Source organism: Momordica charantia (genome assembly GCF_013281855.1).
Source record: "Momordica charantia cultivar OHB3-1 chromosome 11 unlocalized genomic scaffold, Mcharantia_2.0 BLBB01000011.1, whole genome shotgun sequence".
Classification (NCBI taxonomy): domain Eukaryota; kingdom Viridiplantae; phylum Streptophyta; class Magnoliopsida; order Cucurbitales; family Cucurbitaceae; genus Momordica; species Momordica charantia.
Window position 1 is genome coordinate 2,444,609 of NW_028275159.1, and position 22,263 is coordinate 2,466,871.

At 35.8% G+C, this 22,263-nt stretch overlaps 3 protein-coding genes and 1 pseudogene across 6 annotated transcripts; 1 reads left to right on the plus strand and 3 right to left on the minus strand.

Annotated features, from left to right (window-relative positions):
- The first annotated feature begins 274 nt into the window (after nt 1-274).
- Nucleotides 275-4,104, plus strand: LOC111010288 (basic helix-loop-helix (bHLH) DNA-binding superfamily protein). The gene is made up of 8 exons (XM_088119308.1): nt 275-2,139; nt 2,213-2,440; nt 2,536-2,601; nt 2,884-2,952; nt 3,160-3,231; nt 3,317-3,466; nt 3,552-3,633; nt 3,725-4,104. The coding sequence occupies exons 1-8, from the start codon at nt 1,588-1,590 to the stop codon at nt 3,745-3,747; spliced, it is 1,242 nt and encodes a 413-aa protein (XP_087975434.1). The 5' UTR covers nt 275-1,587; the 3' UTR covers nt 3,748-4,104.
- Nucleotides 4,105-6,502: 2,398 nt separating this feature from the next.
- LOC111010270 (putative xyloglucan glycosyltransferase 12) lies at nt 6,503-9,961 on the minus strand. 2 transcript variants are annotated; one of them, XM_022283649.2, is made up of 6 exons: nt 9,689-9,961; nt 8,660-9,559; nt 8,262-8,570; nt 7,885-8,175; nt 7,677-7,790; nt 6,503-7,588 (listed from the first exon to the last, which is right to left on the minus strand). In XM_022283649.2, the coding sequence occupies exons 2-6, from the start codon at nt 9,440-9,442 to the stop codon at nt 6,956-6,958; spliced, it is 2,130 nt and encodes a 709-aa protein (XP_022139341.1). In that variant the 5' UTR covers nt 9,443-9,559; nt 9,689-9,961; the 3' UTR covers nt 6,503-6,955. The 2 variants fall into 2 exon arrangements, with proteins under 2 accessions (XP_022139341.1, XP_022139333.1); XM_022283641.2 differs by having other exon boundaries at nt 8,660-9,960.
- A 4,774-nt stretch (nt 9,962-14,735) lies between these two features.
- LOC111010249 (amino acid transporter AVT6A-like) lies at nt 14,736-17,650 on the minus strand (annotated as a pseudogene). The gene is made up of 5 exons (XR_015789032.1): nt 17,245-17,650; nt 16,758-16,910; nt 16,428-16,631; nt 15,349-15,814; nt 14,736-15,173 (listed from the first exon to the last, which is right to left on the minus strand). The product of XR_015789032.1 is annotated as an amino acid transporter AVT6A-like (transcript).
- A 148-nt stretch (nt 17,651-17,798) lies between these two features.
- LOC111010256 (DNA binding protein) lies at nt 17,799-20,925 on the minus strand. Of its 2 annotated transcripts, XR_002601339.2 has the most exons (5): nt 20,617-20,925; nt 20,334-20,529; nt 20,123-20,209; nt 19,378-19,593; nt 17,799-17,932 (listed from the first exon to the last, which is right to left on the minus strand). XR_002601339.2 is itself a non-coding variant. In XM_022283622.2 (4 exons), the coding sequence occupies exons 1-4, from the start codon at nt 20,835-20,837 to the stop codon at nt 19,447-19,449; spliced, it is 651 nt and encodes a 216-aa protein (XP_022139314.1). In that variant the 5' UTR covers nt 20,838-20,925; the 3' UTR covers nt 19,262-19,446. The 2 variants fall into 2 exon arrangements, 1 of the variants encoding a protein (XP_022139314.1); XM_022283622.2 differs by lacking the exon at nt 17,799-17,932 and having other exon boundaries at nt 19,262-19,593.
- Between the last annotated feature and the right edge of the window lie 1,338 nt (nt 20,926-22,263).

A 22,263-nucleotide genomic window follows, 5' to 3' on the forward strand; every position in this document is an offset into this window, starting at 1 on the left:
CCTATTGCTTTTGACATATGGAAAATGAAAAAAATGGTAGCTGTAGCTGAGGGCATTGAATTGGAACTACCAATAAGATTAGCAGTGGTTAATTATGGGGTGCAGGTAAAAGAAAAAGGTGTAAAATGAGGTTAGGTAGAATAATGATTTAGTTGGCAAAGGAAAAAAAAGAATGTGTAACAGCAAAGAAGTGTCTTTTGGAATGGGAGGCAAATGTGTCAGTTAAATAAGAGAAAGTATATGAAAGGGAGAACCCAAATGAAGAAGCAAGCTTGGGCTTGAAGAGAAGAACATCTCCCTTCTCCAGTGGTTCAGTTCTTCTATCATTAGCATGAGAGAGAGAGAAATAGAAACAGAGGAACAGAGAGAGTATTTTGATTTTTTTAATTCAAAGCTGCACAAGGGAGAGAAATTTGGAGTGAAAAGTAGAGGAAGGGGAAAAAAGAGAGATTAGGTTGTGTAATAATTCAGCATCAAGAGCAGTTGGCATTAGTTAGTCTCTGTCTGTCTTTTAATCACTTGTTGAGGATAGACAGGTGAGAAATGTCTGTGTTTTCTCTCTCTTTCTATTGTCTGTGATCTATAAAAGTTGGAATTTGATGCTTTCTTTCCTGCTTATGCAGCAACCCAATTGGTGAATTTGGTTTTTCTCGTCAAAGCATTTGATGCTCATTCAACCCACATTTCAAAAAACCCCCCAATTTTAGAACACTCCCCAATTCATTCATTATTTTCCCCAAATTCATCTTCAAGTTTGGTCCTTTTCTCGGCTACAGATACGAGGATATCTCGAAAGCCTTTCTGCAACTTACCCTTTTACCTTTTTTTTTTCTCTCCTCTCTCTTGAAGACCCTCCAGGTTCATAAGTTGAGACCCACTGGTTATTTCCCTCTGCTCAGATCAACCATTTTCATTTCCTGAAAACTTGCAGAGACCCTTTTGACATTTTTTGATCTAGAGAAGGAAAAAAAAAAAAAACCCAGAGGCAGAGACTGAGACCCTGCTTAAATCAATCATATTTTGGGATTTGATTGGATGGAGAAGTTGGAAAATGTTTTTCCTCCATACCCAAAAGTGAAAAGGGAATCTGCTTTCCTTTTACTGCATTGATGAGCTGTTGCATAGCTAATGTCATTGTTTCTTGTCCACTTTATACTCTGAAAGGTTCACTTTCTTGTCTTGCCCCCAAATATATTTTTTTCCTCCCTCCCTTTTCTTTTCTTTCTCCTTTTTGCATTCAAAACAGAGCTGGGTTGCTTCTTCTACATCCATCCTCAAAGGTTCATCAAGCCAAGAAGAGTTAGCTTCGTCTACATTTTATGCTCTCTCACAAATTCCATTTTTTTTTCTCTCACTCTCTCTGTCTTTAACTTTGTGTTCATGGGGATGCTGCATTTGAGAAGCTTGCTTTTGCTTTAACGCTCTTTAAAAGCTGCAAACTTGGTTCTTTGTTTAGTCCCGCAAGATATCACCGGCCAACTGTGGTCAAAACCGGCTTTCCCCTTTAAAATTTTTAATTTCTATGTTTTCCCCTCATTAGAAGTAACTGACCAAAAACCAACTATTGTAGCCTGGGGTTTCATAATAATGGGTGATCTCGAAAACGACGATATGGGTTTTAGAAATTCGAACGAGGGGTTACTGAATTCTCCATCTTCGGGGAAAATTTCGGGTGTGTTACCGATGGGTTCGGTTTCCGGTAACAAATCGTCTCTTGGAATGGACTCTTTCTTCGCCTCTGGTTGGGATCCACTGGTTTCGTTGGGTCAAAGTGAGAATTTTGGAGCAGCTTCAATGGTGTCCTCCCATGGCGAATTCTCCAGTTCGTTTCCTGTAGTTTTGGAGAACCAGGGAGCGAGTGGGACAACACAGGCCGTTCATTATCCGACAGATTTGGAGATGGGGACGAAGCTGCCCTGTTTTGGCAGTGGGAATTATTCGGACATGTTTGGTTCTTTTGGCCTTTCTGGCCAGATTCTCGGAGCCTGTCCTTCAAATTACAGAAATGGAGGAACTACCAACACTGCACAAACTCAAGAAAATTTACCATTATCTGGAGAAGACGCTGCTGGAGGATCTCCAAGTGGTAAAACCAGAAAACGAGCTCTTGATTCCACTTTCCCATTTAGCCCGAATAAGGTAACAATTAATAATTTGTCTCTAACCATTCTGATTGCAAATCATTCCATTAAATTTCCTTCTTTTTTGGCAGAAATCTGAAGGGAAATTGAAGAAGGATGTTTCTGGGGACAGTTCCAGTACGCAAGAGGAGAAGAATGCAGAAATGGAGCAGAATTTAGGTGGGAATTTTCGTGGTAAGGCAACTGGAAAACAAACTAAAGACAAGTCTAATAATAGTGGAGAAGCTCCTAAGGAAAATTACATTCATGTGCGAGCTCGAAGAGGGCAGGCCACAAATAGCCATAGTCTTGCTGAGAGGGTAACTTTTATAGTTTCTGCTGATGAACTTTGAATGTTGAAGTAAATTTTCTTGTTTAGTTATCTTACAAGAGTGGAAAACACTTTGGCCAATAGGTGAGGAGGGAGAAGATCAGTGAGCGGATGAGATTGCTTCAAGAACTTGTTCCCGGATGCAATAAGGTAATTCATTCATTTTGGTCAAAGCAACTATTTAGTCGTGAAACTTTAGTATATAACTATTTAATCGCTACCATGTAAATCTTGTTAATGTTAATCTTGTTAATGTTTAATGGGGTTCTTAAGATCTATACACTGCTTTGAGACCAAATGTTACTGGAATAAATTGTTACTTTAGTTTAAGTTCAAGGACCAAATGTGTCTTTGAACCTTCATTTAATTTGCGTGTTTTCGTCTGTGGAACTTTGATTCTTACTCGAATTCGGATCTGTTTAATCTCTATAGATTACTGGAAAGGCTGTAATGCTTGATGAGATTATCAACTATGTACAGTCATTGCAACAGCAGGTTGAGGTATGTGTTTAAAGGACATTGGATGACAAAAGTTCTTTTGGTTATTACAACTATTAAAACTTCAAAAGGAGAACTACAACTGAATGTTGGTTGTGGATTCATAACAATTTTAGATGATGGTTAAAATTTTGTGCATAAAGCAGGATGACATGATCAGTATGATAAATGTAATCTGAAATGAAGTTATTTTTTTGTACTATTCTGCAGTTTTTGTCAATGAAACTTGCTACTGTCAACCCGGACGTGAACATCGACATCGAGAGGATTTTATCCAAAGATGTAAGTTCAGAGTCGTCTTGGCTACTTGATCATGTTGAAATTAGTCTGTGAATGGCTTTAATTCGGTTCAACTTTTGTTGTGTAGATTTTCCACGCACGGGGCAGCAATGGAACTGTACTTGGATTCGATCCCGGGTTGAACACTGCTCCCCCGGTCCCTCACCGGATGTTTCAGTTTCAGGGGACGATGTCGAATATGCCAACCACATCCACACAGTTTCCTCCTCTGCCTCAGGTAGTTAACTTGGTGATCCTCTGAATGATGCAGCTGTTTTGTTCTGTGTGTTCAATGACATTAAACGAAAAGCATTTACGCGCAGACGATGTTAGAAACCGATCTCCAAAGTCTTCTTCAAATGGGATTTGACTCCAGTTTGGCCATCGAAAATTTGGGACCAAATGGTATTCTTCAAAACTAATAACTTCACATTCCAAAGTTCCAAAGTTCCAAGGTTAGAGATGTTTGATATATGATATTATTTGGCAATGGCAGGGCGGTTGAAATCAGAGCTCTAATTTTCTTGCAAATGGAGGAGACAGGGAAAAGAAGGGGAAAAATGCTCATTTTATTCCTCAACAGAAATTCAAACGTTTTCAAGTTGACAAAGAAGAAAAAAAGAAAAGAAGCATTAAAGTCTGTATAGGATTCAGTTTCTAACTATTGTTCTTCGAATTTTAGCAGAAGAAGATGGATTTAATAGCAGAAAAGGAATGTATATTTTGATTTTGTGGGTGAGGCTGATGAGAATTGATTTGAATTGGGAATTGTAGATTAGAGGATGAAATGGAAGGCTGAAGCTTTTGCTGTACCAATTTTCAAGGAAAAATTTTTAACAGAAGGACGAAATCTTCTAATCCTTCTTTTGTTTGTTATTTGTATTTCCAACCATTTTTCTTTCGATTTATTGCGTTAATCAAATGAGCCTATGATAATTATCAAAAAAAAAAAAAAAGAAAAGAAAAGAAAAGAAAAGGAAGAGCTTATGATAATCTTTTTTTCTTAGTGGAAAAGGATTAGATTGGAAGCTATAGTTTTGGTATATGATGTATGGTCTAAAGATTTTTTTTTTCAGCAGTTTTACGATATTTTATATTATAATTGTATTTTTAATTTTAGTTTATTTTTTGTAGAAATATCTGCCTAAGCTTTTGTGCATTTTAGTTTTTGTAGTTTCAAAATGTGGATCCTAATTTACAAAAATTTATATTACAATAGAAATTTTTTAATATAAATTTATAACTATATTTTAAAAATTTTAGTAGGTATATTGTCGGAAAAAAAAATGCCACTCTTTCAAAATACATAAATAAAAATAGATTTTTTGAAAATATATGAAGTAATCCGTGGCTCGCAGAACAGAATGGGCCATTTGGGTAAAGCCCGTTAGGCCGTTAGTGTGAAGTTGTGGCAGCCTTAATCCTTTTAAGCAATTTTCAACATTGTCGTATTGGAGATTTTTGTTTCGAATTTAACCCTCCAGTATAGTTTATTTTTTCTTTAAAATGTTTCAATAATTAAGTTATTAAAATAAACTTTTAAGGTCACTACAAACTTTTAATTTGAAAAACAAAAATATAAATTAACAATTTTTTAATTTATATTCATTAAAAAAAAGTAAATATAAAGACATCGGGAGACATTTATGTAAATAGCATAAAATAATGTAGTAGAAAATTTAAGAATTTACCATGACATAATTTAAATTAAACTCAAATTCACGTCTTATAAAATACAATAAGATTTACCTTTATGATATATTTGAAAAAACATAGAAAATTATAACATTTTTATGTTATGAAAAAAATTCAAATATAAGTATGGCAGTAAAAACTACAACTAATCCCAGTTGATCAACTTGTAATAAAAGATTTTTTTTTTCTTTTTTTCTTTTCCTGGAGATGGATCTAGATTAAAATGTGAAAAAAAAAATATTACTATTTGTCTTTGGACTTTATCAACCTAATTGAATTTTATAAAAAAAAAATTAACAGGTTTGCCCAATAATTCGCAATTAATGCGTCAGCACTAATTTATTGAAATCGACTTGATTGGCCACACACGATTAACTGAATCAATGATCAAAACTTTTTGTCTTCACTATATCTCTACGAATTAATTGGTTGGAGATTATTAAAATATTATTATGGCTAAAACAATTACAGTCAATTATTTTTTTCATAAAAGGTTCTTAATAATTAAAGTTCATCAGAGCATTATCCAAATCCAAGTTTGGTGAAGACTAATCTTATGTAGCTTAAAATAAGTCTAATGGGGAGATTGGGTTCGGCATGGAAGGGAAGAAAGTTACTCGCTTTCTTAATTTGTCGTAATTTAATTTTATATATAGAATATTTAAAATTTTGTAATTTTTACTTATTTTGACTCCCTAAATTTTTTAGAATTGAAATATTGACAAAATTTATATCATAGACTAAGGGAAAAAGATAAACAATTTGAACAATATAGACACTTAGGATAAACAATTGGAAAAAGGAAAATACTCAGTCCTCCATGATGAGTAATTTTATCATTCTCGTCACTAAATGTTTGACAACTAAAAGAGAACAAAAACATAGACCTTTTTTTAAATAATAATGAATTGTCAAATATTTAATGGTGAGAAAGAAAAAGTTTCAATAACCATAAGCGAGTATTATAAAAAATAGAAAGTTGAATTTACTCAAAGGTTTACAAACTCATAATTTTTCATTTATACTATTTATAATAGTATTATTAGAGACAAATTATAAAGTTAAAGCAAGCCTAGTTCAGTAGTGATTGACAAATATCTCCAATCAAAAGGTTATGAATTTGATTCTACACCCAACGTAAATAACAAGAATAAGAAGCACTATAAGAAACATTTTCAATAAAAATATATTTTAATATATATATATATACACTTTTTTTAAATAATATATTTTAATATCTAGAAAGTAATAAAAAACACTTTTAAAATTTTGTCTCCACGCTTCCCTTGCACTGTCATTTTCCAAAGAAGTTTGGGCGGGTTTAGAATTTCAAACGCACCAATCACTGAATAGTCACTCCCAACGCGCAGGAATGCCCAAAACATACGTAATTGTTCAAAATTGAATACTTTTTTTTTTACCATTTCCAATTTCGATTTCTAAGTCCAAATTTGGGGAAGAAAATTGCGTTGGTCAATTTTGCCTTAGCCAACCATAACTCAGTTCTCAGTTCCCACAACATTTTCTCATTGACAAACAAGAAACTACCATTAAATATGAACCAACTTCTTCTGTCCCCTTCATCCAACAGTTAACTAATTTCCTTCTTTTGATGTTCAAATTTTTCTTACAAAAGAATCCGACTCCGAAAAAACAAACAAATAGAAACAACAAAGAAATTAAGGGGCAAAAAAAAAAAAAAAATCCTACAGTACATACACTGGAAGATCATCGCCATTTGACTAAGCGTCTGTCTCCAATATTATGTGTTTGGCTTGTGTTCTTATAATGCTATCTGGTCTGTATTGGGTGAAATGGACTTTGACATTCTCTAGAGGGGTTGCTGAAAAAGTACAATTTTGAAGAATTCTGAGGCTCTGTTTGATGATTTTAGCCTCTAAATCTTCAAACTTTTTATTCCAATGTGGTTGGTTGGTTGTGCCTTTTTCCACTTCACCCATGTTTTTGTCTACTGATGTCTTTTCCTTGTGTTCTTTCTTTCCTACAAAGTTGATCCATTTTTTTTGTACAATCAACCTATCTGTTCGCCGATCAAGTCCAAACCGACCAGCAGGAACGAGATCCCTTGGAACAACAAGAAGTAGAAATGGATCCCTTGTGCAGACAGAAGGCTCCGGGCCGATGCGGTTAGGAGGAGGAAAGCCAATGTGAGCTCTTTCGTGTAGATTCGGTTGTGCTTCTTCTTTCGTGAGGGAGCAGCTTTCTGCTCTTGCTTCTGAATTTCCTCCTTCATCTCTTCTAGCTCAGGCGCAGATGCCACTCTTTGATGCTTTTGCTCTCTCTCTACCAAGGCAACGAGATCGCCCTCGGAGGAACGACCAGATTTCTTTGTAACAACCCATTCGTAAGCACTACCAAGCTGGAAGAGGCCTGAGATCATGGCATTGAACTTGGTGACTGACATGGTGTTCTCGAAAAGGAGGTAAGGGACAATGAAAGGGAAGGATTTCGGGGCAGGCAGGATGTTCAGAAACGACATGGTGGCTGGGATGTAGCAAACAACCCAAGCCGGTAGCTCGGCCTCAGGAACGAACATTGTCATTGGGAGAATTATGCAGAAAAGCGTGAAAGAATAGAATGGCAGTATCAGTTTTCTGAGCAGAAAGAAGAGGAAGATCAAGTTGAACTTCTTTGCTACACTAATCTGTATTCAATCAATTGCAAAAGAGAACTATATCAGCAATTTGATCACTCAAAATTTTACAACAAAAGAAGAAGTGCATGTTCAATACCTTGGACCGAATAATAGCAGGCAGACAAAGGCGAAACAATTGCATTGGACCAGAATGCCATCTATGTTGCTGTTTTCTATAAGCTTCATAAGATTCTGGTAGTTCACACTGGCACTGATTATGCAGAAAAAGTATATAATCATCAACTCAGAAACACACTGAATAAACTTGTTACTCATATCATATACTAAACAACAAAGATTAGTACCTCGACATCGTTCAGGAATATGAACTTCCATCCATGAAGATGAGCTCGAACTGCGATATCCATGTCCTCGACCGTGGTCCTCTCCAGCCACCCACCGGCATCCTCGAGAGCTTTGATCCTCCACACACCAGCAGTGCCATTGAATCCAAAGAAATTGAGGAAGACGCTGTTCACTTGCTGCTCCACTTCAAAATGGAAAGCTAAATTGATGTTCTGAAGCCTGGTTAGCAAGTTCTCATCCTTGTTCACAAAAGACCATCTTGCTTGAACCAGTCCCAGTTCTTCATTGTCCTGAGTGCCATTAAAAAGAGAGTCAGTAGTCTTCTAAGTAGAAATCTAATATTAAATTCATACTTCCAAATGGAACCTAAAAGTACCTTGAAATGAGGAACAGTTCTTTTAAGGAAATCAGGGGTGGGTTGAAAATCGGCATCGAAAATGGCCACGAATTCGTAATCTTTGACATAGCTACAATTCATGGCGGATTTGAGGTTCCCAGCTTTATAACCATCTCTAATGACCCGATGACGATAGACAATGTTGGCACCCTCTTGCTGCCATTTATGAACCTCCTCTTTAATCAGCAACTGGGTAGTTGGATCATCAGAATCATCAAGAACTTGTATGAGCAGCCTAGTCCTTGGCCAGTCTAAATTGCAGATAGCAGCAATAGATTGCTGATAAACCTGAAAAAAAGAATCACAAATTCAAGACATTGTCAACAAGAACCAAACAATTCTAACGGCAAAACAGAAGATATGGACAAATAATTTACCTCTTTTTCGTTGCACATGGGGATCTGAACAAGAACCATTGGGAAATAGCCCTTCTCGCCAGATTCAAGGTCTTCATCTCCTGGTTTAAGAACTGGTTTGATTTTCTTGAATCGGATCCAGAAACAGCCAAAACATAGGACTAAACGATCCAAGCTCTGAATGATGAACAGAATGATACAGGCATTGGCTAAGAACTGGAGAGGAGGAGCTAAATATTCCACTCGAACTAGTACCCATTGAGAATAAATCCAACCGAAAAATCCTTTGAAACCCAATTGAGTAGCCCAAAGATAGTCCAATTGAAGGTTTGGGGTACCAAAATGCCAGCCCTTGAAAAAGGCTGCAATCTCAAAGCCTAAGAGAAGCACCGACAGCCATAGAAACACCTTAATACAAGAATAAAACCTCGTTTTCACAGTGGGGTTCTCTTTCTCTCTGCCTCCCACAGTGACGTCATTGTCGGCGGCATCATCGGCGTCGGTCTCGCCGGAAGCGACGCGGCGTCTGACGGCGGCGGCGAGGTCCACCATTGCGGAGCCAATGGAGGTGAGACAACCGGCGGCCTTGTGGGCCTTGAGGAGGAGGACCCACGTGAGTTGCTTCGCGTTTTTGCCTCGGCCTTTCTCTCGGGTCCGGCCCTGCGGCGACTCGGCGGCGATGAGGAAGTCATCCTCCGACGGACCCTCGAGCTCAACCATGGACCAGTTCGGATTCTCCATCTTGACAACAACAGGGGTTCCTCTGTGAGTGTCTTTCCCCCACCAATCAAACGAGGGGGCCATTTTTTAAATCTCAAAAACCCCAATTGAATGAGAAAACCCGAATCTCAGACACCTCACAAAACGCACCCACCTCCCCCTCCTCCTCTACACTTGGTCCTTTCAAGGCCCGACTTCGAACTGATCGAAAAATGGTGAAAATTAAAAGACCCACAAAAAGAGAAAGTGGGGCAATGGCAACAACTACAATCGTGATCCTGATCTCATTGTCAGAGAAAGATGGAGAAGAAGAAGAAGAGAAAAAATTACTTGGAAAGAGCGAAAGAAGACGCGTGGTGAAGAATGCAGGAGTGGCCGTCTCTAAATCATTGTGGGCATTCGGTGACGACCGACAACTTATACGAGAACTATCCGAAGGAGGGGAATGAAGAAATGAGTTGAAGGAGATGTGTCCAAACCAGCTTCCATTCGATTACAGCTTGCAGAAAAGGTCAGGAAGGTAATAAGAAGGAAGAGCGATGGCCGAGAGCATTTCAGAATTTGGTAATGCTAACAGCTCAGCACGTCTTTGAATTTCGAAAGGGATTTCAAAACAATTTTCTAAATTACGAACCGAATGCACGTTCTCAACACTCGAATCATTAACCATATGAAAGCGATCGCTTTTACTGGAAAATTAAAGGGAATGGGGGAAACCCATTTCACAATCGGCAGATCTTTTAAATCACCAACAACCATCCACCAAAGCCCTACAATTTTGTACTTCCACTTTTACACTGAGAGAGAAAACTTACAGAGAGATAAGAGATAAATTACTGGGATGAGATTCTTTTCTTTGCCTGCCAAAATTTTTATCCTTTTTTTTTCCTGGCTTTCTTCGCTTTTGTAATTAAATCAAAGGGCTAATCTTTTTTTCCCTTTTTGTTTTAACAGATAAAAATGCACAAACAAATATCTAAAAGAAATTTAAATAAGGAATGAACAGCCTTGATAGGAAACGTAACGGCAAAAATGGGTAAAGAACGGAAAATGATTGGATTAATATATTCTTTTTTTTTCAATTATTTGATACTTATCATTATTACTGCCTTATGATTTTATCATGGAAAATTCATGGCCGTCCATTTCGTAAGAGATGACCAAGTCCGTTCCATTGACCCTTCACAGTGTAAAAACTCCGTTCTCATTTTTTCTATTTTCTACTTTTTGTTTCTTTTTTTCTTTCCCCCGTTCTCCCGCTCGTACGAAACTTCAATTTGGTTCGCCATCGTAAAACCGTGTGGATTTACCATCTAACCCTCCGCTACAGCGCGCGCGAGTGGATAATACCTGTAAATTTTCTTTATTTTCATTATTGATCACGCGCCAACACTGCAGGTGCAGGCGCAGCTGTGATGTTTCGGATAAATATTATAAAAAAACAGAGGGAGGATATTTGAATTGCCTAATTTGCCCTCTTTTCAAATTAATCCACCGACAAATTTTGAGTGGAACAAACGAAACCAGAAAGAGGGTGTTATCGGGAATATGAAGTTTGTACAGTAAAAGGAAAAAATAAAAGGTTCTACTTTTTGAAAAAATACAACTAATCCATTATGCTACTGTGGTACTTGCGTCGAATCAGGACCAGCCTAAGCCGGATCACATCATCAGCCACGTCCCAAAAGCTCCAGCCGATGGAAAAGTATAGGTTGATCATGATGTGCGTCTCAGATTTGTTTTCGTCAGCGGGATCACGAGAATTCGTACTATCAGATACAGTGGAACATTGCCCAGTCCTAACTTTTCATTCTTCAGTCTTATTCACATGGAAAAAGTAGCAGCAGTTTCAGGATAAGGGGTAAAGCCGATATTTACCTCCAGAAATTCAAATTTTGAAAAACTATTTTAACAAAAAATAACATTTTAAAACTGTTTTTAATGATTTTTAAATATTAAAGTTTATTAAGTCCTTAACACTTAAATTTATCATACGTTCGATAATTTTTTTTTTATGGAATGTAATATTCTAATAATCAATTCATTACTTCTTTAGGCTATATTTCAAAGAAAACTTGCCATATATTTTAATATTATGCAAGATTTACAAGAAAATAAAAGTCAAGTAAGATGTCAATTGGTTTAAGGCATGATTACATCGACAAAAGGAATACAATTGGTTTTTTTAGTTCAATAATATATCTTTGATTGAGACTTAATTAGTTGAATTAGGCTGAATTTGAAGATAAAATAGATATTTAATTATAGAAAATTATATGTTTTATTTTTTTTATAAAAAAATTATTTGTATTTTATTATTTTCTTATTTCTTTCAGGAAAATTTTTATTTTTATTTCAAAACATATTAAACTCATAAACTGTAACTGTCATGCTCGCAAATATGGTAATCCTTATTGTAACGAATTACTGAAATAAAATAATAATAAAAAGAAAACATACTTTTTTTCACAAAGCTTTTGGGTCAACTTACTAGTTTGTCCTGAATGACAATTGGCAGGATCGTAGAGAAATGGGGGTAAAACAGGAATTTAGTGAACAAGTTTGAGGAACGGATTGGATTCGGCGGAAGATGCCAAAGGACCGTCAGATCCAAAACGCGGAAGAGTTGGTAGAGGAGGGAGGGGCTTGATCAAAATCAGAACGCCATGATGAGCGGAGATCTTGCCACGTGGAGCGGCGGTGGTCCACAGTCAGCCCTTCGATTGCAAACAGGCTGGACACCACAGCCGGCGGTCGTGCGCTCAGGTATTTGCCCGCAATCTCCGCTTTCCAGAATCCCCAAATTAATTAATCAATTAATTTTTCTTTCTAATAACTTAAATAAAATTCTTCCTCTGACTTTATTCTTTTTTTCAACCTTTGTTTTTATTTATTTCTTAGGTTAGGTTAGCGGCTGATGAGGATGTCACCCAATAATATTTAAACCCACAAAAACAAAAAAAAATTAACATCAAATGATGAGTATTTTCTATTTTAATTATAAGTATTCCGATGGTTTCCTTTTCAAATCGTAACAATAATTCAGATACGTGGATTTAGCAAGTGATGATTTTAATGGATTTACAGCTTCCCATCTCAATTTCTACTGATTTTATTTTCCAAATATGGGGATTTTCTTTTGATGGGTCAAATATGGGAATTAGACTTTACATATTTCTTCAAAGAGAAACCAGTGGGCGACTGTTTTATATATTTGGGTTAAATATGGGAATTATACTTTACACTTTTCTTCTTTTTTTTAGACGATTTTACACATTTCTTGTAAGAGAAACCAGTGGGCGACTGAAATAATCACCAATTTATATAATTAAGCAGTCTAGACATGAATTAAGGTAAGTTTTTCTAACATATTTTTTTAAACAGTTTTTAATAGATTAATTAAGGTAAGTTAGAGTAATATATGCGTCTTATATTATAGCGAGGGTCATCCTTGACTTTTTAAAAGTATTGTTTTTATAATATTAATTTTTTTTTACCACAATTATGAAATATGGAGACTTAAATTTCAAAAGAAAGAGAACATGTTATTTATCTCTGAATTATTAGTTAAAATATTAAATTTTAATATATAAAATTCATAGTTAGTCTATAGTCAAGGAACAAGATTTTATATAAATTAATAGTTTAATAATAAAAAATAAAGCTTATCACTGTAAATATACCTCAACTGATTAAGATACATATCATTATTTAAAAAAAAAAGATATTCGAATATTCTATATCTTTGTATATAATAATAATAGTAATTATTTTTATTTTTATTTAATGAAACCTTGTATTATCTTTTCAAAAAAAAAACCTTGTATTAGCCAAATACAATGATCAGTTACCGACAAAAGCACTTTTCCTCAAACGTGTCCCGGTCATGGGGAGGCCCCGGCGTTTATAAATCAATTGGGACATCTCCATTTAGTGCTAAAGGGCCCCTTTTGTTCCCTCTTATTTTATGATATATCTATATTATTCTAACTCCATTTTTAATCTACAACATTTTAAACGATAATATATACTTTATGCAGTTGAATTAGGTTAATGTTGGATAATTTTATATTAATTAATTATAGCTCTATTTAGATAATTCTATAGTAATTAATTATACAAAAAATATCCGTCAATGAATCAACTCACTTAGATTAGCATCTAAAATATAATGATCATCCTCCATTGAATACCTTCTTGAGTTTAAAATTTATTATTTGTTAATCCTTTGACAAATTTTCAATAAAGGAAATTAAGAGTGATATCGAAAATCATAATGAAGAGTGGCAGGGTAGATGTTATTTAGTTTGTTTTAGTTACGGAAGAGTATAGAGAATCATTTAAAAAAATTTAAAAAAAAACGTATAGAGAGTGGAAATATTTAAGATTGTAATCAATGACAAATAGACTGGTGTCGTAATTGCTAATTTATGATCAAAAAATAGTGCAAGTAAACGTGCAAATCTTTGCCCAACAATTGCATGCTGTGCATGTTCCATTGTCTTTATTGCCAATTCCCATCTACAGTGCATCTTCTTCAATCATGTTTCCGATTTCCTTTTTCCCCCACCACCTTCCTTTGTGAGTTTTTTCTTTTAATTATTTATTTAAAAATTAAAATAAACACATTTTTATTGTATATTAAAAAAAATCCATTAGTAGATAAGATACTTATCAACTATTCAAAAAATCCATGGTTCAAACTCTCACCTTGTAATTATTGAACTTGACAGGAAAAACAACAAAAATAATACTTAAAAAGAATATCAAAATATCAACTTCTCTGTGATTCAATTTATAAATTGACATGCTTTCGAGTGAAAATATTTACTCTTTCCCATAAGATCGGAGGTCTAGATCTCACACAACCAACTTCGATACTTCTTTTTTTCTCTACGATGGCCTAAGCCAATTTTCAAGAACCAAAATATAGTTTTTCCAACAAAATATATATACACACACTAAAAGACAGCTATGGCAATATATATATATAGAATATTTATTTATTATTATTATTATTATTTATTATTTATTATTATTATTTCTTTTTTAGAAAAGCAGCGAGAGCAATATTATTCGTTAGGAGTTAGAAAAGGATGGGATATATGAAAAGCATATGAGAATATTACATTATTCTGAATTTCAACAATTTTATGTGAACAAGATTGCGTTGCTTTCAAAAGCTTTATAAGTAATGACAAAACAAATATGCAAAAGAAATAATTAATGAGAGAAAAAAAATCTAAAGCTCTCTCCTTGTCAGAAGCTTGGATCAATTTCATCACTTGTCAATAAAAAGATTTTATCAAACAAAAGAACATGCTAACAACAAAAACTTGCCACCTACCGGACCCAGAAATTTAGTGCACAAAGGGACTCGACACTAGAAATTTGAATTTGTGCATATCCACCCAACGCCCAAAATGAAGATCCTCTTCAGAGTTCAGACAACACCACATTGTGATTTAATTAGCAGGTGCTCCCACAAAAATATCAATCAAAATCTCCCTTATATTTTGGTGTTACAAATTAACAACAGGACCCCAGCCCGACCTGGCTAATGGTCGGTCGAAAAATCAAAAAAAATAAAAGGCTCTTCTTTGCAGCTCTGAAGTGACATCAGTCCTTAAAGAGGATAAAGAGTTGGTAGGAGAAAAATGCTACCTTCTTCTGTGGTCACTGTCTAATGCCTTTCTCGATCATGAAAATGCTGTAGATATCGGTCGAGATTGCTGCAAAACTCGACGATATAGCTAATACGAACATAATCCATGCTACTAGTCTGTCTTTCTTTGATGCAACTCCACAAGTGTCCCTGTGACATGGGAACAAAACAGGAAACTGATTAACTTCAACAGTTGTTAGACCAATGCAATGTCATGGGAATCTCTGGGTTCTATAAACTAATTATGCAGATGTGAGAGTTCTATTCTAGCATTGACATAAAGATCAATGTGTTTCAAACGATCGATTTGGTGATTCTCAATTACCTGAGGACGAGAGCAGCCGGGAATATGAACCCAACAGAGATGGCAGCAGTGGCTCCAGTGAGCTGGAAGGCATCCCAGATGCTGGGAACAAAGTTAGCTCCAATGAAGATGAAACTCATGAGAGCTATGGTTATCGAGAAGAATCGTCGGTTATCGACAGCAATAGGTATGGCATAGGGAAAGAGAAGACCATCAACATTGAGGCGAAGGGAGAAAAAAACAATTGGAAATACAAGCATCAGGTGGATGGCATAGCTCACCCTTACAACATCATCAAGCAATGAGCTGTATGGAAGTCCAAGATCTCCATCAAAATTCGCAAGAACATCGTCCAGCGTTTGATCTCCAAACAGGAGAAATCCAAAGAAGCTCGTCGCAATATATACCGAGGAGCATATCGCTAGAGATGTTCGAACTATTGACTTCATTTGTGTTGGATCTTTTAGTTCATTTTCAATAGGGTGAACTGAAAAAAAAATGCAATTGAAGAAGTTATAAACTTACAATCAATAATCATTAAGAGGTCATCAATTTTATAGGTGCAAAATATTGCAAGTCTGAATTTATTTTGGAATACTACATTACAAACAGGGGGGGGGGGGGGGAACTCAAGTCTACAACTCGTAAGGAAATGCTCTAATAACCACCCGAGCTATGCTCAAGTTAGTCGCTCAACAAATATTTCGCCTCATGTTAAGTGATTTGGCCATGCAAACATGGTTTAAAAGGAAAAGCAAGAAACATAAGGATGAATTCCATAAAAACATCCTTAGATAGGGTTTTAAAATCAAGTGCAGGATATTTTGATGCCAAAGTAAGATAAGAATGATTAACTAAAGCACTCAGATTTTCCATCCTTATCTTATCTGCAAAAGCAAAAGGAGAACACAAAGCTTCACAAATTTCCCTAACTATACCAAAATTATGATTGAATAATTGCTACTTACATCTAGATGCAATGATCGAAAATGTACTACCAGAAACAGAAAAGTTTTGAGAATGTAAAACCTGGAAGAGTTTTATGCTAATAACATTGCTGTTATCAGAAAGCAAAAAACGGCCAAAACCAAACAACTTACCATTATGGTGACAGATATAGGCAGTGACTAGGATTGGAACAGTGGTGAAAAGTTTGCCAAAATGATGCCTGATCAATGAGTTTGGGCATCAGACGTGGCATTCCGATACTCCCATCATCACTTTCGCGATCACTACTCCAGCCGTGATCGCCACAAATACAATGGCGAGGCCCACTGACAATGCTGATGTGTATCTCAAAGAATCTAGCAAAGCCAACATTGATCATAAAAGTGAGTAGAAACGAGATATCGCTTCTCATTAACGCGGTTTGAAAATCCCAAACAAATATTATCTCAACAAATCATGAGCAGAAATAGAGGCTTTCTTACCTACACGCTTAAAGGTGGTAAGAGGCACAAAAATCAGAAGTGTCGTAAGAAGCATCAAGGAAATGCGGGTGGTCCACCAACGCTGACCGAACCATTCTTCCATGACACCCTTATGATGGACGTCATTTGCCCATGTTCCTGAAAACACATCACCTACAAAACAAATCCCACTTTCAAATCCAGATCCATAGCCTTAAATTCCTTAAAAAAAACATTAAAGTGGCCATGATTTCATCCCGTAATTCGATTTAGATTCTAAAAATTGTATTAAAAGTTAAGATCTTCTCTAATTCCCCCCCTAAATTTTGTCCATCAAATTTCTGGCTCACGGAGCTTCAAACTCCAAATTATTTGGAAAACGAATTGGGGAACATAATTCTTGTTCTTAATGGAAGACTAATTTGAAATAGAACCAATTGGATACGAACAAGCTTTGATGGGGCAAATCCAAATCATTCAGAAGGGGAAAGGGAAAGAAGGGACCTACCAATGATGATCATGTAGACGACGAGCATACCCAAGTTATTGACCACGATGCATATCTGCAGGAGGGTCCGGGCGGCGCCGCCGAGAAAGTCGCCGACGGCGCTGGCGTACGTCACGGACTTGGAAGCCCGAGAGAATTTCAGGATGAAGTCAATTGACATCTCCGTGAGCGTGGATCCCAGCACGATCATGACCAATCCGGGAATCAGACCTAATTGTTTCACGGCTGCCGGAAGAGCCATGATTCCGGCGCCGACGATGGTGCTGGAGAGATTGAAGACGGCGCCGGAGAACGATGCGCCATCTGACCCTACCTCGAGAGACTCCTGGTGGTCGTATTTGTCGGGGAGTAGGGGCTTTCTAGGGCTCCGCCGGAACCTGCGGTCGGCGGAAACCAGAATAGTCATTTCTGGCCGAGGGAATTTCGAGAAACTAGTCGCGTCGCGGTGGAGGAAAAATATATGCCGTCGCCGGCTTTGTGTCAAAATGACACAGGGAAGGATTCACGCGGGAACCGACGTGGCTGCCGGGTTGTGAGTGGAGGAGCCAATTAGCTGCATCCACTTGTACAAGTTGAATGCGAAGTGGGGCCCTCAGCCTTGGCTTCAACGGTTTTCTTAATTACATTATTATAGTCTGCCGAACTATTTCTCGCCTATTACCCGACGAGGAACTTTTGCGTGACATGCCTGTTACCGGAAGCAAAAGAAAGCCAATCAAGACAGAACACCTACCCACCAACTAACCGCTTCCAACAAATTCCAGACTTTCAATTCCGGAGTCTTCCCTCCCTATTTCAGTTCCTATGGTCTAATCTAATATAGAATTTAAAACAGGATTATATCAAAGGTCGATATTTGAAAATGATAAATCATTAAAGGGCACATATGACATTTTCTGGAAAATCATATGGGAAATTTTCATATCAGCATCTTTTTAGAACAAATAATAAATCAAAAATATTGTTTTCTTATGTTGTATGTCTTACTAATAACGTATTGTCATTTTAAAGTTCAAAATTTTCAATATTTTGATAAGACCACTGTTGAAACATTAAAATAAAATATGAAAATAATTACATTGAAGGGTCAATTTGGAAACAAGTAACATCGTGGGGGTAGCATTGAAAATAACTTTGAAGAAAAGGGTAGAATAAACGATAAATTTCGAAATCATATCCCCAATCCCCTTCCAGAATTCGCCTTTGGGCTTATTCACTTGGAGGGCTGGGCTTGATATTGCTTATTGGGCCAATAAACTAGACTTTCAATTTTACACTTTTATATGGAAATTATACATGTACCCATACCCAATTTTAAGAATTCTGAGGAAACGAATAAAATCGATATATTTTTAAGTACAGGTTTAAATAAATAGTTTTGCAGAGTTAGAATTTACGAAATCTCTTGGAGTTTGTTTCTAAAGGTTGGCTAAAATTCCATTTTTTGCAAAAATATGTTAGCTAAAACTTCAAGTACTTCTAAAAAAACAACAAAAACATACTCTCTGTACCTTTTATTTTTGGACTTTATACTTGTTCCACTGCACTGGTAATATTAGAATTTACGAAAATGAATATGTGGAAGAGGAATAAGTTGATCAATGAGCTGTCAGGCAACTATAAAGAAAAGGAACCGACAAACTAATGCCCCAGCAAAACATGTCACCAAATTCACTGCCTCTGCCCATAATACTAGACAACATTGAGAGTGGGGTACACTACAATAGATTGGGAGGTTTTGTTGGGTTGTGGCTATTTTGAGATTGTAAAGAACAAAAAAAAGGTTAAAAAACTTTTCGGTTCACTCTGAACAACGATTCAGTTGAGTGTCGAATATAAAGATTTAGTCTTTGTAATTTATAGACACATTTGATAAAATTCTATTGGGTCTTATCAACATTTTTCACCATAAAGACTAATCATTACAAATTTTAAACTACATGGACTAAATTATTACTGATTAAAGTACAGCAACCACACGACAACGAACGATAAAAAAAAAAAAAAAAGCCAACAGTTGGAGGGGAAGACCAAAAAATAGCGATTGAAAGGATGTGAATAAGTTAGAACATGAACTGGAAGGCAATGTTTATTTTATACGTTAGGAATAGAAATAAGTTGTAGTGAAGGAACCTGAAACGCCAACTACAACATGATGTCCAAAAAAAGCAGTGGTAGAGGCTGTTACTTGACCAGCGGACGTCAAGTTTTTCTCTTTCTTTTAGCGCCACTTCCATTCTTGGGTTCTAATTGTGATTGTGAAGCTTTCAATTTTTCCCCTGTTGCTGAACTCCACAAAGCCCTCTCTACATCAGATGGTGTGAAAATTTGTCCGTCTGAGCTCAGTTCCTGCAGATGACCAAACCATCCCACATTAAAATAGTTGGAAATGCTAAACCGATACCAATGGTTAAGCCACAGTGGACTACTTATGTCCTCGAAATTAAGAATTGAGTATGAGTTCCAAGTTTGTTTTGGTGGGTTGTTTCAGATTCGCTATGTAAATCTTACACAAATTCATGCTAATGAAGTACTATATTATATATTAACTTCTACAAATCAAACATAGTTTACATAATCCAAGCACAAATCACACAACTAAAAACTCTAAAACCCGAATTTGAAAACGCATTACAGCCCTGAGCTTATAACAATTTGCAAAGATAAGTTGGTCAATAAGTCAAAACAGTGTAAAAGAAAATACAAATCAATGTCAAGAAAGAAAGACTAAAAGGAATGGAACAGAAATAAGTCTCGGTTGTTCTGACTCTAAGAAATCAATAATGAACATTATGAACTTAACTTCCATTCCATACATAATACAGAAAACAAGGGGCTTGATTAGAGACATAGCTAATAATGGTATTTTCTGACATACCTTGGCTTTCTCTTGCAACGTATTTGCGAAGGATAAGTACTGCTTCAACGAATAATCCTTGGAGTTGCCAAGGGCCGCCTCCATAGCCTACTTCTTCACCATCATAAGTTAGATATCCAAGTGCAACAAATACTCAAAACTCCAATTGCAGAAATCAATGGTTACTACTACTAATCTAATCGAATTGCATCAAAATTTCTCCTGATATCACCTCATCCGACATGAAAGGCGCAACGTCCGGCGCGTAAGCAGCGAGAACCGCCGAGGCAGTGGCGGGACCGACGCCCTTGAGCGGCGTAAGCTCAGACACGGCTTTGGAAATATCAGGAAGGCATTGGAAGGCCTTCTGAGAGGCCAATTTGACGAGCGATTCGTCCAACGATGAAACGAAGTCCAAGAGACGCGGCCTGAAATTCGTAAAATCGTTATCGATAAAATTGATGTGAAATCGTTGAAATCTGAATGAAGAGAAAGAGATAGAGAGCAGCTATCACCTCCATTTGCCACGGGTGAGCTTCCATTGCATGAGCTTGGAGAGCTCGGGAGTAGTGATGTAAGGGTTAGGGTTACGTTTGTGGAGAAGATTGGGGAGTTCGTTTCGGTAAAAATGGTCGAGAGAAACCAAATTGGGCTTGCCCAGGGCTTCGATTTGGGATGGATAAGAAGAGAGAGCTTCTCCCCAAAGAATTGGATCGGAGTTCTGAAACTCCACCATTGCAGCTCAGGCTCCTCGAGAGTTCAAATGTTTGAAGATGGGGGTTTTTCGCGGCTACCCAAAACTCTTGGCGGGTTTTTTTTGGTGGATTTTTTTTTTTTTTTTTTAGATATCAATTTTCTTACTAGTTACTTTAGTTTAGAAATAATGTTAAACTGTTCCACTCGTTTTTTTTTTCCTTGGCATTTTAAAAAGATCTACAATTTCAATTTTTATTTATTTTAGTTATTGTATTTTAAAAAGATAGTTTTAGATATTTTTTAATTACCATACTTATAAAAAGTTAATAATTTTTGTTCATATTTATAAAATTTATAGATAACTGAAACTTTTTCATATAAATTTATGATTACATCTTGATAAATATCAAATATATGAATTAAATTTACCTAATTCATTAGTTTAAATTTTTGAGTTGAGTTGTGGTTTAACGAACAAAAATGGTAAAAATAGAAAAAAAATTAACCTTTTTTGGAAGTACATAAACAAAAATCAAAACTACAAATACCAAAATAGTATTTGAAAAAAAAACACACACACAACTTTACTCATTTAAACTTAGACTTAGCTTAAATGACAGTCCATATGAATCAATTTGATATGATTTGAGATTTAGCATTTAATTTTAGAAATTATTTCGATTTAGATGTTTTATTCCTATTATGATTATGAATCATTCTATTATAAATATGATGATAAGTTGTATCGAGATGAAGCAAGAAATTCAATATAAAATTATATTTTGTAATTCTTTCCATCTTCACCCCTCCATGAAAGCTCCAAAATTTAGAATATTACATTTCAAAATCCACTCACTTTGTTGAAAATAATCTTGAACAAAATTAAGTGCAATCAATACATAAACTCTACCAATAAAAAATCTCCCAAAATCACAAATATTAACAAAGATTCGGAAAAAAAAAATCATTAAATATGCCCCTGATCTATAATCTTTTAGGTAATTATTGATTTCATCTTTTAAAACCTTTAGTTTTACCTTCCCCGTAACAAAAATTATCAATTAAGTCCTAAAAAAATGTAGTTAAAATTAGTTAGTAAATAAGCAAGTATTAACATGTTTGCATGCGTACTTTTAAAGTGGTAATTTGTATTTAAAAAAAAAAGAAAAAGAAAAAGAAAAAAGTGGTAATTTGTGTTGAAATTTTCAGAATATACACGTTGTTACTTGTTAGTTTGTACCGCCCGCAGATTATGAAATTTTCAAATAGACAAAAAATAATAAAATAATAAAAAAAAACCATAAAATACAACTCCCTGCGCTGCCATCCAGTCCGGTGTCCAGCACCCAGTTTTTGGGCACATCATATTTTCTCCAGAAAATCATAATCTACAGTCAACGTGGTCTCCAAGTTATCTTCCTCCGAATTGTCTTTGTCAAGAATACTGCAACGGCTCCCTCGTATTG

Coding starts and splice junctions, on each gene's coding strand:
- LOC111010270 (XM_022283649.2), bottom strand. CDS start 9,442: ATGGCCCCCTCGTTTGATTGGTGGGGGAAAGACACTCACAGAGGAACC. Junction 8,176..8,261: donor GAACTGTTCCTCATTTCAAG/GTACTTTTAGGT, acceptor AATGGCACTCAG/GACAATGAAGAACTGGGACT. Junction 7,589..7,676: donor CTGCTATTATTCGGTCCAAG/GTATTGAACATG, acceptor GATTGAATACAG/ATTAGTGTAGCAAAGAAGTT.
- LOC111010288 (XM_088119308.1), top strand. CDS start 1,588: ATGGGTGATCTCGAAAACGACGATATGGGTTTTAGAAATTCGAACGAG. Junction 2,441..2,535: donor GCCATAGTCTTGCTGAGAGG/GTAACTTTTATA, acceptor TTTGGCCAATAG/GTGAGGAGGGAGAAGATCAG. Junction 2,602..2,883: donor TTGTTCCCGGATGCAATAAG/GTAATTCATTCA, acceptor TAATCTCTATAG/ATTACTGGAAAGGCTGTAAT.
- LOC111010256 (XM_022283622.2), bottom strand. CDS start 20,837: ATGGTGGAGTTTCAGAACTCCGATCCAATTCTTTGGGGAGAAGCTCTC. Junction 20,210..20,333: donor CGCCTTTCATGTCGGATGAG/GTGATATCAGGA, acceptor GTGAAGAAGTAG/GCTATGGAGGCGGCCCTTGG. Junction 19,594..20,122: donor CGTTGCAAGAGAAAGCCAAG/GTATGTCAGAAA, acceptor GGTCATCTGCAG/GAACTGAGCTCAGACGGACA.